This window comes from Cynocephalus volans, chromosome X (genome assembly GCF_027409185.1).
Source record: "Cynocephalus volans isolate mCynVol1 chromosome X, mCynVol1.pri, whole genome shotgun sequence".
NCBI lineage: Eukaryota > Metazoa > Chordata > Mammalia > Dermoptera > Cynocephalidae > Cynocephalus > Cynocephalus volans.
In genome coordinates, this window is record NC_084478.1 from 28,987,751 (window position 1) to 29,007,143 (window position 19,393).

A 19,393-nucleotide genomic window follows, 5' to 3' on the forward strand; every position below is an offset into this window, starting at 1 on the left:
CCCTTTGTGCATTCCCTATTCTAAACAGGCCCCTGTGTTCCCAAAGGAGCCCCTTCTTGGTTACTATGCAACTGGTTGTTTTGTTTTTCTTATGGTCTCTCAAGGATTCTCCATCTCAGCACTATTGTTTTAGGCCAGATAATTCTTTGTTGTGTGGGACTGTCCATAGATTGCAGGGTGTTTAGCAACTTCTACCCACTAGATGCCAGTAGTTCCTCACCCCCCGCCCAAAGTTGTAGCAACCATTACTGTCTTCAGATATTGTCAAAGGTCTCCTGGGTAGCAAAGTACCCCTGGTTAAGAACCGTTCTTCTGTCTCTACTTACCTTTCTCCATACACTGGCTCTTCTTTTCAGCCTTTTCTTATAGAAGAAATGCACACTTTTCTTACTCACAGACACTGAGTGATAGTTTTTGTTGTTGTTGTTATTTAGACATGATTGAGTAGGTTACTTATGAATATTAGAAATTATGAGATTAAGCACCTGGTATATGTCATTCAAATGTGTTAACCATTGCTATTAATTTTATCAGGAGATATTGAGCCTATATATAAAACCTTTAAAAGCAGACTTTAAACCTCAAATACCTATGCCTAGAGTGTTTAACTCTTTTTTCCTCTTAATTTCTGACTTATTTGTGTTCACAACTAAGGCAAGCAAGCTGTGGGAAAAGACAGTTGCATTCATTTTTCTCTTTATTTTGCCAGAAATGTTAAGTCTTAACTAATTCCAACGTTTCCATGAAAACTGAATTTTGGAATTTATTTTGCATCATTGTGGCGATATTGTTTGCAATTGTGAGATGTATGTTGCTTCTAAGTAAGGCATAAGAGATGGAATTATAAACAAAATTAGAGTTTTACTAAAATGGGTTCCTATGGCAAGAGTGTCATCTGATTTTTTTATATTTTCCCCAGTAGATGATATATTTCTCTTTCACACTCAATTTTTCCTCTGGTGTGTGTGTATATGTGGTTTTGACCTTTTCAAGACAAATTGAATCAAAAATTAAAAACAAAATATGATGAAAAGAAAAGCAAAGAATAAAAAGAAACCTGCCAGTCACATTACAAAATTACTAAACATGCAGAAAGTATTTCTGATCTTTAAAAAGGGTTTCTTTGTTCAATTTATTACACAAGGGTGCAATTTTCCCTAGATTAGATTATAAGGTGTTAATACAAAGTTGGGGTACACGATTTTACTTATAATATCACAAAATTTTAGAGGTGAAGGAGACCCCAAATTTTTTTAATCTAACCATCCCATTTTATGAGTGGAGAAATTGAGACCTAGAGAAGACAAGTGACCTCCCTGGAATTTCTAATCAGTGGTTAGTGACAGAATTCACGTAAGGATATGATTCCCAGACAGTCAGACACGTGTTCTCTTGGTTACATCTATCAGATAATATAGAACTGTAGAATCTTCTAGAAGATTTAGCACTTATTTTCTAATGAACTAAAAAATAATTCAGGAATGACAGTGGAGATATGTTTAGGGATTACTGTGGCACCAACCATTGGGGGTGCTGGGGAGAGAATATTTTGACTGGAATAAGCTTAATGAAAGCGATGTATGCTGCAATTCAGCGCAACTATTATAAAGCAAGGAAAGCACCATCACTGCCTTCTACCAAGTCTTTAAGACAGATCGACATGGCAGACTATTAAAGAAACAAGATTTTACCAATACATAGCATTCAATTTTTCCCCACAAAGTATCTCACGCTCTCATTTTAAAAACATTTTTTTTATTAAAGAACATACACAATATTGAAAGCTTAGAGTTATTTAAGAATCAGTTATGTCTTCAAACTGCCAGTATGTTTCCAATAACTTTCTTATGTATCTTGAATACTGTGTATGTTCAACATGCCTTAAATCTTCCCGTAGCTGGTACAACTTTTCAATGTAAACATAATTCTTCTTGGGTTTTCCTCAAGATTTTCCTGGTCTTTTTTCTGTGTCCCCTTTTTTTGTTTATGGAAGTTGTATCGCTTGGCCATCGCTACAAGATCTTCTGGGACACTCTGATTTGCTCTTTTCAGAATTTGAATCAATTCATTGGCAATCTTTGAATTATCTTGAGTGATAAGGGAAATTGACGTTCCAGTCTTTCCTGCTCGTCCAGTACGTCCTACTCTGTGGATATATTCTTCAATGTTTTGTGGGAAATCATAATTATATACGTGTGTGATATCGTTAACATCAAGTCCTCGGGATACTAAATCAGTTGTAATCAATATCTTCACTTTTCCACTTTTAAAGTCTTCTAATGCTTCCTCTCGATCACATAGCTCTCTGTCACCATGTAGTGATTGCACAGGGAGGCCTTGGATACCAAAATCACTTGATAAGTCATCAACAACAAGTTTTCGGTTGACAAACACTATGACTTTGTCTTTTGGTGACATATTCTCTAGGAATTCTTGGATAAGAGCTCGTTTTTCTGCTTCTGTGGTAACGATTATATTTTGCTTCACTGTGTTTACAGCAACTAGATCCAGAGTGCCAACATAAACAATCATAGGCTCTTTCAAATAAGACTGTGCAAGTCTACGGACAGAATCTGGCCAAGTTGCACTTGTCATAACAGTCTGCCGATCTGGGCGCACATCTAACAAAATTTTCTTAATCTGGTGCTCAAGCCCCAGATGTAGCATTTTATCTGCCTCATCTAAGACCAAGTAGGTTATGCTTCGTAGGTCAACAAACTTATTCATTTGCAGGTCATTCAGTCTTCCAGGAGTTGCAATAATGATATCTACACTTTTGGTAATGCCTTGAATTTGTCCTTCTCTATTTCTACCACCATGTATACAAATACTTTTCAGACCTTTATATGAATATTTAGAACATTCAGCTTCCACCTGAAGAGCTAATTCTCTGGTGGGAGTGAGGACTAGCATGCCAGGTCCATTCCTTTGTTCTCTAGATATCGGTTGACCATCAAGATGAATAAACCCAGGCATTAAGTAGGACAATGTTTTGCCTGTGCCAGTTTGGGCAACTCCTATAAGATCTACTCCTTTTAAGGCAATGGGCCATGCCTGTGCCTGAATTGGTGTTGGTTTTTGAAAACCCGCCCTTGTTATGCTTTTCATAAGTTCTGTGTACGGACGGAAAGCGTCCTCAAATTCACAAGCTGGATTAGGGATGGGACGCTTCTCACCATCTTTCAAGTCATCACACATTACGTTGTAATTTTCTTTCCTCCACTTGTCTACCTGTTCTTTAGACATGGAGCTTGTAGCTTTGGATTCTGTGTAAAAGTCTTTCTTAATTGGTGGTAAATCTGCCCACTTTCTTTTTTCCCACGCCACGGCTTCTGCCTTAATACGATCCAAATCCATCAATGGCGGAGCTTCTCTGACAACGTTAACTGTGCTTACGTCTCTCCCAACAGGAGGTTGGGACGCAGCATTATCCACATCCGATTCTGAACGGTACCTTTCTTGTCTTTTAATAAGAGTATCTATAGCTGCCTTGGCCTTTGCTTTCATATCTTTGCTGCCAAAAATTTTCACTACTGCTTCGCAGTCCCCCTTTTTTATCTGTATTTTAGTGTTTGTCGAACGCTGTAGGTCTTTTATTTTTGACCCACCACGACCAATGACTGAGCCAACCAGGTGGTTCTCCAGTCTAAAGCAGAGTGGTGGTTCATGGGAGCCTGCGGCTCTAGGCCCCAAACCGCCTGAGGGGCCATTCCAACTGCTGCCTCTGCCACCTCTGTCATCGCAGCTGGCCCCAGGAGCTCCTGGACTACGCTCTGCCCTCTTCCAGTCCGGGACCCGGGACATTGTAGGGTAGAGGTAGTGTCGGTGCCAGCTTCTGGCCTACATACGGTCAGGAGATGCGAGAAGGTCTGGTCTGCCGCCTCCCACTCTGCAGGCTTTGAAGCGGCTGTTACCTAAGCAACCAGTGTTTGAGGCTGCAGAGGGGAGGGGCGTGGAATGCCTGACCAATCACGGGGCCGGGACTAGTGTGATGTAAGCAGGTGGCTGTGACGTACATTTAAAGAGGCACTCCCTCTCAGGGGCTGACCCTGCCAGCAATTACAGGACCCTGAGAGAGCGCCTTCCTAACTTTTGTGACCTGAGTGTCCAGCTCACTCTCACTCTCGTCATGATAGTTCTGGCTCAGCTTGGGGGCAACCTTGAAGCAGGCCTTAAATTTGTACACATTGAACTTTTTATAGGCCCATTATTTCCATAGGAGAAAAAAATAGAGTTCTAAAAAATTAACTTATTTGTTTGTATACTTGTGTGTTTATGTGTTTATTTGTTTTGGTAAATTTCTTTTGGAGTATCAACAATACTTGGTCTAGAGGAATTCATCACTCCCCTGCCCTCTAGTGTAAATTAAATTATACCATCAATGGTCTCTCAGGTACATACTCAGGGATGGCATTTTGCCTCTGATTCTTCAGCTAAACCCCAGCACTTGTCCAGGCAGTTTCCAGATATTATCACAGGGATGATGGTTAGAAGAGAGGCAGAGTGCGGCCTGAGGGACCTTTGGGGGTGTTTTCAGCGGTTTGTCATTCTTCTCGGTGCCTCTTAATTTTTTCCCTTTCCCTGTGGTTTCATATATTCTGAGATCTTAGCACTAGAAGGTTCTGTAGAAGTCATTTATCAGGTATAATGCAGAAGACAACCTGGCAGCAATCTGGACAGCTGGGCATCCAGCTTCTATTTGAACAATCCCAGAGGCAGGAAGCTCACTTCATTTCAAGGATGTTCATTCTTTTGTGAGGCTGTTTAATGGTCACAGAGATGATGTGCTTCCACTTGCTTCCTTAGATCCTTCTTCTGACTTCTGAAGTTACACAGAATAGATTTCATTCTCCTTGTATCCCTGTGTATGTAAGGACCACTGTCAAATCCCGTTAGGATGTTTGTTCATCAGGGTAACATTTGAGTTTCTTCAACATTTCTTGCTATGACATAGTTTCCCAGATCCACATCATCCTGTTCCCTCTGCTTTGGAAATGTCTCAATGAGGACCTTTTCTTATGCAGCACATAGATCTTAAAAAAAAAAAAAAAAAGATCTGCAGAAATGGCCTTACCATAAAAGTACTTTTAGGGCCTCTTCACCGAGCATGGCAGTTCTACTAATTTGACCTAAGATCTCCTGAGACACAAAGCTGTTCGTAGTAACATAATGGGCACTTAAGTCCGTTCTTCTTCATCCTGAACTTACTCTGTTGATTTTTTGTTTTTAATTTGTTTAACTAAAAGTAAACTCTATGTTTATCCTTTTATATTCATCCCATTAAGTTTGGTCAATTGACGTAGCCTATTTAGTTTAATTTTAGTGATTATTTTCTCATCCATCATATTATCCCTAGTTTCAAATCTTCTGCCAATTTAATGTTCATGGCTTCTTTCTCTCTTCAGACAAAGATGCTGATTAAAATTTGAACATGGTCCAGTATAAGATAAGAGTCTGTAACACGTTGGGAAAAACTTTCTCTATGTCAGCACTTTTCTGGAAAGAAACTTTTTGAAGAAAGAAAAAAGGGTTCTGTCCAAATATGTTTGGAAAATGCAGCACCATACATTCCCTCTGATAAAGTTACCATGCTTAATAGATAGTCCCAAAGCTCTGATAATTACAAGCATTGAGATAATTAATTTCTTAACTGAAAGTTTCCCAAAGGAATTGGCCAATGGACCTCCTCATCAATTTTTAGAATAAACTTATTCTTTGGATTACTTTCAAATTTACAGAACAGTCACACAGATAGTATAGGGGGGTTCCCATATACCCCTCAACCTGTTTGTTTCTTCTAATCTTATCATCTCACATTACCGTGATCTATTTGTCAAATATAGGAAATCACTATTAGTGTGTTACTATTAACTAAACTAGTGAATTTATACCATCAGTTTTTCAATAATGCATTTGTGTTGAGATATAAACCCAGAACCATTCCTTGACTTGTGGACAGGGGCTTGTATTCCTTTGCTATAAGGTGACTAGCTTTTACTGTTGTTTTATGTGAGTGATATGGAAGAATAGAAGAAGCCTTGAAAGTGAAGTGAAGGAAGGTCATGTTATTGGGAGAGGGGTAGCTGTAAAATTTAAGTAGAGAGCAGTGCACTTTAAGGTGAAATCCATTGTGGTGAATTACTGGGATCATACAGAACTGATAGGAGACTTTTATGGGTATCGCAAGTACAGAGAGGGATTGTGCCTTCAGTGTCATTCATTAGCACCTATGATGGACCTTATCAGTTGGAAAAATTGGTTGTTATCTAATTAAGGGCCACCAGTATAACATTCTTTTCTTCAAGTATCTCTACAGTAGTTTTGTCCCTTGTGTCTGAAATGTTCCCACTCAATATAAACCCCTGTGGCTTATCATGGTACTTTATTACCATGCTCTTGAAAAAACACAAAAGTGCGATGTTGTCAGATGCTTTCGAGTGAAGTAACTGGCTAAGAGGTTCTTGTTGGGCAGAGAGACAAAGAATGAAGGGATTGAGTTTCTGGTAAAGGTTAGGTAAAGTTTGTCTCAAGGTAAGAAGAAAGGTGATGTAAGGAATGACAAGAATGTGTTTAAGACAACCCAACGTTTTGTTTAGGGTGGTTCCTAGGACCTTGTAGGCAACAGCAAGGTAGTAAAATACTGCAGGCAGTGAATTGGGCTAATTTTCAATAACTCTAATTTCCACAAACTCTCCTATAAATTAGTTAATTCTGCTGGCCTAAAATATTGTAGATGGGATTCCCTTAGAAATAGTGTTTTATTTAATAAACCTTCTTTGATGACCTAAGAAAAACTTGACTTTTTAAATTCTAGTTGGTGTTGATAATTATACTAATTATAGCAGATTTTACATCCATACAGCACTTTACAATTTATAAATACCCTTTTCAGAAATAGTCTTCTTGGGATGATATGTGAGTGTACTTCAAAAAGTTGATAGGAAAATAGAATTAAAATATAAAAGATAATATGAATCTTTTCATGAACCTTTTGAAGACTCTTCATATATCGGGCCATTACTCTGTTCAGAAGATGTGATATATTATGGCAAAAACTACCATGATCATTGCACATACTGGTGTGTTTATTTTGTGCATAGAACCATACTCATACCATAGAGTTGAAAGAAGTTGCAGCGGTGTGGGATAGCAGTCAAGAACACTGGAGCCTAAATAACTGGGTTCAAATCTCACTTCCACCACTTATTTTCTGTGAGTCCTTGAGCAAGTTCCAAACTTATTATGCCTTAGTTTTGCTATCTGTAGAATAGCATGCTAATACCTATCCCATACACACATAGAGACACATATAAAGATACAGAAGTTGGTTCGTAGTAGGAACTCTCCCAGTGTCAATTATCCATGGTATAGGAATCAAAGGTGTTGAGAGACAACTACGGAGGTCACCAAATGCCTGTCCAAGGATTTCCCCAATAGAATTTCCTCTGGTCCACATCAAAATGAAAAACTAAGGATAATATTTTTTTTTTCACAAATATAAATTCATTCATTTTAAATTTTTTATTTTATTTTAACATTATGGCCTTTTATTTTTTGTAAAATATCCTTTTAAAAATGGAATGAAGATAACAAGTGATTTTAAAAGATTTTTCCTAGGGCAAGAAAGAGTGTAAAACTAGTGCCAGTGGCAAGTTTAGGCTTTGAAATGTTACTGGTATATGAAACCTAAGTACTTATAAGCATTGATCTAGAACATTAGTATGGTCTGAATGTTTGTGTCCCCCAAAATTTCATATGTTGAAACCCTAACCTCCAAGATGATGGTATGAGGAGGTGGGGCCTTTGGGAGGTGATTAGGTCATGAGGGCAGAGCCCTCATGAATGGGATTAATGCCCTTATAAAAGAGGCTCAAGAGAGACGCCTTGCCCTTTCTGCCATGTGAGGCTACAGTGAAAAGACTGCTGTGAACCAAGAAGCAGGCCCTCACCAAACACTGAGTCTGCTGGTGATTTGATCTTGGACTTCCCAGTCTCCAGAGCTGTGAGAAATACATTTCTACTGTTTATAAGCAACCTAGTCTGTGGTGTTTTCTTATAGCAGCTTGAACAGACTAAGACAATTAGCAAACACAAGTCAGGGTGCTATGAGTTGTTACTCATGGTTACAGGCTGGAGGGAGGTCTGGGTGGATGGAAACTTGAGGTAAAGGCCTATAAGGGAGTTAGGTCTGATCTGTCACTAGAGGAGGTATGAGATGAGAGATAGAAGGATGTTAAACTTTCAGGGGAAAGAAAACCCAATGTGGCCTTGGGGGAAAGTTCAGGGAAGCCTTCCTGCCTTCTCTCCTCCCACCCTCCCTCCAGCTTATGAGTAAGGACTTGCAGTATTTCTCTTTCTGTGCCTGTCTCATTTCACTTAACATTTTTCTTTAAGCTCATTCATGTTGCTGTGAATGGCAAAATTTCATTCTTTTTTATGGCTGAGTAGTATTCTATTGTGTATACCCCATTTTCCCATCCAGTCATCCGCTGATGGACATTTAGGTTGGTTCCATATCTTGTCTATTATAAATAGAGCTGCGATGAACAAGGGAGAGCAGGCATCCCTTTGACATGATGATTTCCATTCTTTTGGGTATACACTCAGTAGTGGCATTGCTGGATCATAGGATAGTTTTATCTGTAGCTGTTTGAGAAACCTCCATACTGTTTTCCATAGTGGCTGTACTAATTTACAGTTCCACCAGCACTGTAGGGGCATTCCGCTTTCTCCATATCCTAGCCGACATTTGGTATTCTCTGTCATTTTGATAATAGCCTGCCTAACTGGGGTGAAAGGATATCTCAATGTGATTTTGATTTACATTTCAGTGATGTTGAGCATTTTTTCATGTACCTGTTGGCCATTTGTATGTCTTCCTTTGAGAAATGCCTATTCAGCTCCTTTGCCCATATTTTAATTGGATTTTTTTGTTTGTTTGTTTTACTGTTAAGTTCTTGTATACTGTTGAGTTCCTCGTATATTCTGGATATTAATCCTTTGTCAGATGTATAATTTGGAAATATTTTCTCCCATTCTGTAGGTTGTGATTTCACTCTGTTGATTGTTTCCTTTGCTGTACAGGAGGAGTTTTTTAGTTTGATATAAACCCATTTGTTTATCTTTTCTTTGGTTGCTTGTACTTTTGAGATCTTTTTCACAAAGTCTTTGTCCAGACCTACATCCTGAAGTGTTTCCTCTCTGTCTTATTTTAGGAGTTTTATGGTTTCAGGTCTAATACTTAAGTCTTTAATCCATTTTGAGTTGATTTTGATATATGGTGAATATATGTATATATATGAGAATAAAATTAGAAATTACCAACAAACAAAACTTTGGAAACTATACAAACTTATAGAAATGAAACAACATGCTCTTGAATGACCAATGAGTCAAAGAAGAAATAAAGCAGGAAATCAAAACAAATTCTTGAAACAAATGAAAACACAAGCACAACTTACCCAAACCTATGGGAAACTGCAAAAGCAGTACTAAGAGGGAAGTTTATTGCAATAAGTGCTTGATTCAAAAGAATAGAAATAAACAACCTAACTTTAAATGTCAAAGAACTAGAAAAACAAGAACAATCTAATCCCAAAAGCAGTCGACAGAAACAAGTAATTAAAATCAGAGAAGAACTAAATGAAATAGAGACCAAAAGAATGGTACAAAAAAATCAACGAAACAAAAGGTTGTGTTTTTTTGAAAAGAAACACAGAATAGACAAGTCATTGGCCAGACTAACTAAAAAAAGAAGAGAGGAGATCCAAATACCAAAAATCAGAAATGAAAAATGAGACATTATGACCAATACCACGGAAATACAGAGAAGAGTTAGAGATTGTTATAAACAAATATGTGCCAACAAATTTGAAAATCTGGAGGGAAGAAATAAACCCAGGGGGTTTCAAGATGGCGGCGGCTGCGGCGGCTGGCGTGGAGTAGCTGAGGTGGAAAAGGCGGCCACTTGGCCTCAGGCAGCCAGGAAACTTGTGGACATTCCTCTTGCCATCTCGTAAGGGAGGACTGCAGCTGCTGGCCGGTCGTGGGGGCTGAACGCCACTTTGCCCCCGGCAGGAGAGGCTGCCTCATTTATAGGCAACAGCTTTGAAGTGTGGAGCAGGAATAGAACTGTTTCTTAGCTGCAAAAGCGAGTCTCGAAACAGGGAACACGGCGCCAGGGCTGCTGTGGATGCAGACAGGACCCCGGAGGCCGGGGCCGCGCTGAAGGCGGCCAACTGCCCTATTCAGGATTCGAGGTTTCAGGCCGGCATTAAAGAAGATTCCTGGGAGCGCCCGAGCCGCGCCGCGACTGAACAGCCTGAGGCGGCAGCTGCCGAGAACACGGAAGACGGCAAACCAGAGACAGAGTGAGCGCTCGACCTGGCACAGCACTGTGAGTGATCCCTGGCACAGATCTGTTCGGGGGGTGGATGCCCACGCGGCTCCCGCCTGCATCACCAGGCCACTCACCGCCCTGGTGCAGCCTCCATTTTCCCAGGTGCGGGCAGCTCCGCCCAGCTCGGCCATCACTGAGCCCTCCCACTTGCTTGGCCTGGCGCGGGGCTTACCGGAGCCTGCGGGCCGGCCTCCTCTCCCTCTCCCTCCGCAGTTCTCTGGCGGGGCTGGTGCCGTGTGGCGTCCCCGGCCAGTGTTGGGAGGGCAAGGAAGTACGGGCGGGCCGACTGTCACTCCACCACACCCTGGACTCTGGCGCCCGGTAAACTTCCTGTTACTGGGAGGCAGATACCATCTCTGCGGCCACCAGTTAGGAAAAATGCCTAATGAATTTCTGGTTGGGAATAGTGTGGTAGGAGAGTTCCCAGGTCCGCTTGAACCTGCCAGAGAGCAGGCTGCAGGCGGGCGCTAGACTCGGTTTATACCGGGGGGGATACAAAGGTGAACAAGACCCGAGAAAGATCTACACAATGCTACAAAGGCACCCAGAGAGACCGGTCGTCTGTGCCTAGCAGAAACCTGGTACACTTCCTGGGCGAGGCGGTGCCGAGCAGGGTCTTGAAGGCCCAGCTGACAGACGAGGGTTGCAGAAGACACGCCCCAGCCCAGCACAGTGCGCACAGAGCGGGGAGACGTGCGTCCAGGGAGGCGGAGACTCGACAGAAACCACATACCCGGTGGGGTCGCCACTGCACGATCTAACAGCCTGGGCCAGAGCACACGGAACAGGGTGAAGTCCTGCACAGGAAGTGAAAGCTCAACAGAGATCACACACCCTGTGTTACACGATCCACCAGCCCAGCAGAGTCCAAGCTGACCAGAAAGGTGGCTCCCCGGAAAAGCCCAAGACCTGAGGCAACCACACACACAAGGCACTAGAGGCCAACTGAGCAGTCACGGAGGGAGCCATACCAAATTGGCAACCACAGCATAATCCTAGTTAGTCATTAGTCTCAAACCGGTGGACTGTGAAACCCCCTGCCACAATGAATAAACACCAAAAAAAAGATACCAGAAATACAAAAAATCAAGAAAGTACACCACCAAAAGTTAATAAATCTCAAACTCTAGATCCTATAGAACAAGAAGCCCTTGAAATAACTGACAAGGAATTTCGAGTGATAATTCTAAGGAAACTGAATGAGCTACAAGAAAACTCAGCTAGACATCATGATGAAATGAGGAAAAGTATACAGGATCTGAAAGAGGAAATATACAAGGAAATCAATGTCCTGAAAAAAAATGTAGCAGAACTTGCAGAACTGAAGAAGTTATTCAGCGAAATAAAAAACACAACGGAGAGTTTAACCAGCAGGCTTGTCGAAGTTGAAGAGAGAACCTCTGAACTTGAAGATGGGCTGTTTGAAATAACACAAGCAGACAAAAAGAAAGAAAAAAGAATCAAGGACATTGAAGAAAATCTGAGAGAGATATCAGACAACCTTAAGCGATCAAATATCCGAGTCATGGGTATTCCAGAAGGGGAGGAAAATGGAGATTCCATTGAAAACATATTCAACAAAATAGTGGCAGAAAACTTCCCAGGTATAGGAAAAATCACAGATCTTCAGATCCAGGAAGCTCAACGATCTCCAAATGTATTCAACCCAAAAAGACCTTCTCCAAGACATGTCATAGTCAAATTGGCAAAACTCAGAGACAAAGAGAGAATCTTAAAAGCTGCAAGAGAGAAGCGTCAAATCACCTATAAGGGAGCCCCAATCAGGTTAACATCAGACTTTTCATCACAAACCCTAAAAGCTAGAAAGGAATGGGATGATATTTTCAGCATACTAAAAGGCAAAGATTGCCAGCCAAGAATACTCTACCCTGCAAGGCTATCCTTCTGAAATGAGGGGCAAATAGTATATTTCTCAGACAAACAAAAACTGCGGGATTTCACTACCACACGACCACCCCTACAAGAAATCCTCAAGGGAGTACTGGGTTTGGTTCCTAAAAAATAACTACCATTGCCATAAAAACCCAAGAAAAATTCTAAACCTGCTAGTATAATAAAAATGGCATTCATGAAGAGAAAACAAGCTAACAAAAACACTATCTACAACCTAAGGAACCACCAACAAAGAAAGCAAACAGTAAATCAGAAAGCAAGGAACAAAAGACACCTAAGACAACCAAACAACCAATAAAATGCTAGGAATATATCAACACCTTTCAATAACAACTCTTAATGTAAAAGGCTTAAATTCCCCAATCAAAAGACACAGACTGGCTGACTGGATCAAAAAGCAGGACCCAACTATATGCTGCCTACAAGAGACCCACCTCACCCATAAAGATTCACACAGACTAAGAGTGAAAGGTTGGAAAAAGATTTACCATGCAAACAGAAAAGAAAAACGAGCTGGAGTAGCTATTCTTATATCTGACAAAATAGACTTTAAACTAAAAACCATAAAAAGAGACAATGAGGGACACTACTTAATGATAAAAGGACTGATCCATCAAGAAGACATAACAATCATAAATATGTACGCACCCAATGTTGGAGCAGCCAGATTTATAAAACAAACTCTATTAGACATAAAGAAGGAAATAGACACTAATACCATAATAGCAGGGGACCTGAACACCCCACTGTCAATATTAGACAGATCATCTAGGCAAAGAATCAGTAGAGAAACACAAGATCTAAACAAGACTCTAGACCAATTGGAATTGGCAGATATCTACAGAACATTCCACCCAACCATCTCAGAATATTCATTCTTCTCATCAGCACATGGATCATTCTCCAGGATAGATCACGTATTAGGTCACAAATCAAGTCTCAATAAATTCAAAAAAATTGGAATTATCCCATGTATCTTCTCAGACCACAATGGATTAAAACTAGAAATTAATAACAAACGAAACTCTGGAAACTATACAAACACATGGAAATTAAACAGCATTCTACTTAATGACATATGGGTCCAAGAAGAAATCAAGCAGGAAATCAAAAAATGTATTGAAACTAATGAAAACAATGATACATCATACCAAAACCTGTGGGATACTGCAAAAGAAGTATTGAGGGGAAAATTTATTGCATTAAACGCTCACTTCAGAAGAATAGAAAGATGGCAAGTGAACAACCTAACACTTCACCTTAAAGAACTAGAAAAACAAGAACAATCCAAACCTAAAGTTAGCAGACGGAAAGAAATCATTAAGATCAGAGCAGAACTGAATGAAATTGAAAACCAAAAAACCATTCAAAAGATCAACGAATCAAAAAGTTGGTTTTTTGAAAAGATAAATAAAATTGACAAACCATTAGCATGGCTAACAAAAAAAAAGAAGAGAGAAGACTCAAATAACAAAAATTAGAAATGAAAAAGGCGATATTACAACTGATTCATCTGAAATACAAGGAATCATTCGAGACTACTATAAACAACTATACGCCAACAAATTTGAAAATCTGGAGGAAATGGATAAATTTCTAGACACACACAAGCTCCCAAAACTGAACCGTGAAGACGTAGAAAATTTGAACAGACCAATAACAATAAAGGAGATTGAAGCTGTTATCAGAAGGCTCCCAACAAAGAAAAGCCCAGGACCAGATGGATTCACAGCAGAATTTTACCAAACATTCAAACAGGAATTGACACCGATTCTTTACAAACTATTCCAAAAGATTGAAACGGACGCAAATCTCCCAAACTCATTCTATGAAGCAAACATCATCCTGATACCAAAACCAGGTAAAGATATAACCAAAAAAGAAAACTACAGGCCGATATCCTTGATGAATATAGATGCAAAAATCCTCACTAAAATACTAGCAAACAGAATACAGCAACACATACGAAAAATTATTCATCACGATCAAGTGGGATTCATCCCAGGGATGCAAGGTTGGTTCAACCTACGCAAATCAATAAATGTGATACACCATATTAATAAACTCAAACACAAGGACCATATGATCATCTCTATAGATGCTGAAAAAGCATTTGATAAAGTTCAGCACTCATTCTTGACGAAGACCCTCTATAAGTTAGGTATAGAGGGAAAGTATCTCAACATAATTAAAGCCATATATGCCCAACCCACTGCCAATATCATCCTGAATGGGGAAAAGTTGAAAGCTTTTCCTTTAAGAACAGGAACTAGACAAGGATGCCCACTCTCACCACTCCTATTCAACATAGTGTTGGAAGTACTAGCCAGAGCAATCAGAGAAGAGAAGGAAATAAAGGGCATCCAGATTGGAAAAGATGAAGTCAAACTGTCTCTGTTTGCAGATGACATGATCCTATATATCGAACAGCCTTAAACCTCTACAAAAAAACTGTTGGAATTGATACATGATTTCAGCACAGTAGCAGGATACAAAATCAACACACAAAAATCAGTAGCATTTCTTTTCTCCAATAGTGAACATGCAGAAGGAGAAATCAAGAAAGCCTGCCCATTTACAATAGCCACCAAAAAAATAAAATACTTAGGAATTGAGTTAACCAAGGAGGTGAAAAATCTCTATAATGAGAACTACAAACCACTGCTGAGAGAAATTAGAGAGGATACAAGAAGATGGAAAGATATCCCATGCTCTTGGATTGGAAGAATCAACATAGTGAAAATGTCCATACTACCCAAAGTGACATACAAATTCAATGCAATCCCCATCAAAATTCCAAAGACATTTTTCTCAGAAATGGAAAAAAAACTATTCAGACATTTCTATGGAACACTAAAAGACCACGCATAGCCAAAGCAATGCTCAGCAAAAAAAATAAAGTTGGAGGCATAACACTACCTGACTTTAAGCTATATTACAAAGCTATAATAACCAAAACAGTTTGGTACTGGCATAAAAACAGACACACTGACCAATGGAATACAATAGAGAATCCAGAAATCAACCCACACACTTACTGCCATCTGATCTTTGACAAAGGCACCAAGCCTATTCACTGGGGAAGGGACTGCCTCTTCAGCAAATGGTGCTGGGATAACTGGATATCCATATGCAGGAGAAAGAAACTATATACCTCTCACCGTATACTAAAATCAACTCAAAATGGATTAAGGATTTAAATATACACCCTGAAACAATAAAACTTCTTAAAGAAAACATAGGAGAAACACTTCAGGAAATAGGACTGGGCACAGACTTCATGAATACGACCCCAAAAGCACGGGCAACCAAAGGAAAAATAAACAAATGGGATTATATCAAACTAAAAAGCTTCTGCACAGCAAAAGAATCAATTAACAGAGTTAAAAGACAACCAACAGAGTGGGAGAAAATATTTGCAAAATATACATCTGACAAAGGATTAATATCCAGAATATATAAGGAACTCAAACAACTTTACAAGAAGAAAACAAGCAACCCAATTAAAAAATGGGCAAAAGAGCTAAGTAGGCATTTCTCTAAGGAAGATATACAAATGGCCAACAGACATATGAAAAAATGCTCAACATCACTCAGCATCCGGGAAATGCAAATCAAAACCACATTGAGATACCATCTAACCCCAGTTAGGATGGCTAAAATCCAAAAGATTCTGAACAATAAATGCTGGCGAGGCTGCGGAGAAAAAGGAACTCTCATACATTGTTGGTGGGACTGCAAAATGGTGCAGCCTCTATGGAAAATGGTATGGAGATTCCTCAAACAATTGCAGATAGATCTACCATACGACCCAGCTATCCCACTGTTGGGAATATACCCAGAGGAATGGAAATCATCAAGTCGAAGCTATACCTGTTCCCCAATGTTTATCGCAGCACTCTTTACAATAGCCAAGAGTTGGAACCAGCCCAAATGCCCATCATCAGATGAGTGGATACGGAAAATGTGGTACATCTACACAATGGAATACTACTCAGCTATAAAAACGAATGAAATACTGCCATTTGCAACAACATGGATGGACCTTGAGAGAATTATATTAAGTGAAACAGGTCAGGCACAGAAAGAGAAATACCACACGTTCTCACTTATTGGTGGGAGCTAAAAATTAATAAATAAATTCACACACACACACACACACACACACACACACACACACACACATACACACAAACCCGGGGGGGGGAGAAGTTATAACAACCACAATTATTTGAAGTTGATATGACAAGCAAACAGAAAGGACTTTGTTTGGGGGGAGGGGGGAGGGAGAAGGGAGGGAGGTTTTGGTGATGGGGAGCAATAATCAGCTACAATGTATATCGAAAAAATAAAATTTAAAAAAATAAAATAAAATAAAGAAAAAAAAAAGAAAATCTGGAGGAAATGGATAAATTTCTGGACACATATAAACTACCAATACTGAAGCAAGAAGAAGTACTAAAATTGAACAGACCAGTAAGTAATGAGCAATGAGATTGAAGCAATAATCAACACTCTCCCAACAAAGAGAAGCCCAGGACCAGATGGCTTCACTGCTGGATTCTACCAAACCTTTAAAGAGGAATTAACACCGATTCTCCTTAAACTATTCCAAAAATTGAAACAAAGACCGTTCTCCCAAACTCATTCTGTGAGGCCAGCATCACCATAATACCCAAATCAGACAGAGACATAACAACAACAAAAAAGCTACAGGCTTATATCCTTGATGAACATAGATACAAAAACTATCAACAAGACATTAGCAAACAGAATATAACAGCACATCAGAAAGATTATACACCTTGATCAAGTGGGATTCATGATCAAGTGGGATTATGATCAAGTGGGATTCAACATGTGCAAATCAACAAAAACCATATTATTATCTCAACAGATGCAGAAAAAGCATTTCACAAAGTTCAACATCCCTTCATAATAAAGGCTTTCAACAAATTAGGTAAGAAGTAAAGTATCTCAACACAATAAAAGTCATATATGACAAACCTAGTGCCAATGTCATCATGAATCTGGAAATGCAGAAAGCTTTTCCTTTAAGAACAGGAACAAGACAAGGATTTCCATTCTTACCACTCCTATTCAACATAGTACTGAAACCAATGTAATTTTCTAAAAATAATCAAGGTCATTTTATAATCTGTTTTCCCTTATGCTATTAAACATTCTTTTTGCTTTTCTTTTGTTGTGGTTGCACAGTACATTTTTCATTGATTATGAATATTCATGAGATACAAAGCTGACTGTCACTACTCGTGCCCAAAATGTAATGGCTAGATCCATACTGGCAGCATGCCCATTAGTACAAATTGCGATTATACCCAATGTCCCCCACCCAATTATCCCCGACTTCACTACCCAACTCCCTTTCCTCCACTCCACTTTGTATCCCTAGGTACGTTCTCTCCCTCTGCAAGTCCAACACACCACTGTGGTCTTTCTTTGGTTCCTTCTTTCTCTCTTAGCAACCACTTATGAGTGAGTACTTGTGGTATTTATCCCTCTGTGCTTTGCTTATTTCACTCAACATATTTCTCCAAGCTCATCTGTGTTGTTGCAAATGGAAGGATTTCATTCTTTTATGGCAGAGTGTTATTCTATAGTATATATATACCACATTTTCCTTATCCAATTATCCATCAATGTACATTTAGGTTGGTTCCATATCTTGGCTATTGTGAACAGAGCTGCAATGAACATGGGCGTGCAGGTATCTCTTCGACATGATGATTTCCATTCCTCTGGTATATACCCAGAAGTGGGATTGCTGGATCATATGGAAGATCAATCTGTAGTTGTCGAGAAAGCTCGATGCTGTTTTCCATAGTGGTTGTACTAATTTACAGTCCCACCAACAGTGTGGAGTGTTCCCTTCTCTCCACATCCTCATGAGCATTTGTTATTCTCCATCTTTTTGGCTATAGCCAGTTTAACTGGAGTGAGGTGGTACTGCAATGCGGTTTTAATTTGCATTTCCCTGATGACTAGTGATGTTGAGCATTTTCTCATGTACCTGTTGACCTTTTGTATGTCTTCCTTTGAAGAATGTATATTCAGTTCCTTCACCCATTTTTTAATTGGGTTATTTGGTTCTTTGCTGTGTAATTGCTTGAGTTCCTTGTATATCATGGAAATTAATCCCTTGTCAGATGCATAGTTAGCAAAAATTTTCTCCCAATCTGTAGGTCATTGTTTCACTCTGTTGATTGTTTCCTTTGCTGTGCAGAAGCTTTTTAGTTTGATATAGTCCCATTTGTTTACTTTTTCCTTGGCTGCTTGTGCTTTCATGCTCATGTTCATAAAGCCTGTGCCCAGAAAGAATTGCTGAAGTGATTCACCAATATTTTCCCTTAGTATTTTTACAGTTTCAGGTCTTATACTTAAGTCTTTAATCCATTTTGAGTTGTTTTAATATATGGTAAGAGACGCATGTCTGGTTTTATTCTTCTGCATGTGGATATCCAATTTTCCCAGCACCACTTATTGAAGAGGCAGTCTTTTCCTCAATGTAGGTTTTTGTTGTCCTTGTCAAATATCAGATGGCTGTAAGCCTGAGGGGTGATTTCTGGGTTCTCTATTCTACTCCACTGGTCTGCCTGTCTATTTTTTTATGCTAGTACTTGCTGTTTTGGTTACTATAGCTTTGTAGTATAATTTGAAGTCAGGTAGTATTATGTCTCCAGCTTTAATTAATTAATTATTTATTTATTTGCTCAGGATTGCTTTGGCTATTCAGGGTCTTTTGTGATTCCATATGAATGTTAAGATTGTTTTTCCATTTCTGTGAAGAATGTCATTGGTATTTTGATGGGGGTTGCATTGAATCTGTAGATTGCTCTGGGTAATATAGACCTTTTTACAATGTTAATTCTTCCAATCCAGGAGCATGGAATATCTTTCCATCTTTTTGTGTCTTCTTTAATTCCTTTCAGTAGTGGCTTGTAGTTCTCATTGTAGAGATCTTTCACCTCCTTGGTTAAATTGGTTCCTAGGTATTTTATTTTTTTGTGACAATTGAAATTTGGCTTACTTTCTTGATTTCTCTTTCTGTTAGTTCATTAT

General features: G+C 39.3%; 1 protein-coding gene across 1 annotated transcript; it reads right to left on the bottom strand.

The window, feature by feature from the left end:
• Positions 1 to 1,965: 1,965 nt before the first annotated feature.
• LOC134367773 (probable ATP-dependent RNA helicase DDX53) lies at positions 1,966 to 3,804 on the bottom strand (the record flags this gene model as incomplete). The annotated part of the gene is made up of 1 exon (XM_063084480.1): positions 1,966 to 3,804. A coding segment is annotated over exon 1 (1,839 nt), but the record flags the coding sequence as incomplete, so codon positions are not given.
• Between the last annotated feature and the right edge of the window lie 15,589 nt (positions 3,805 to 19,393).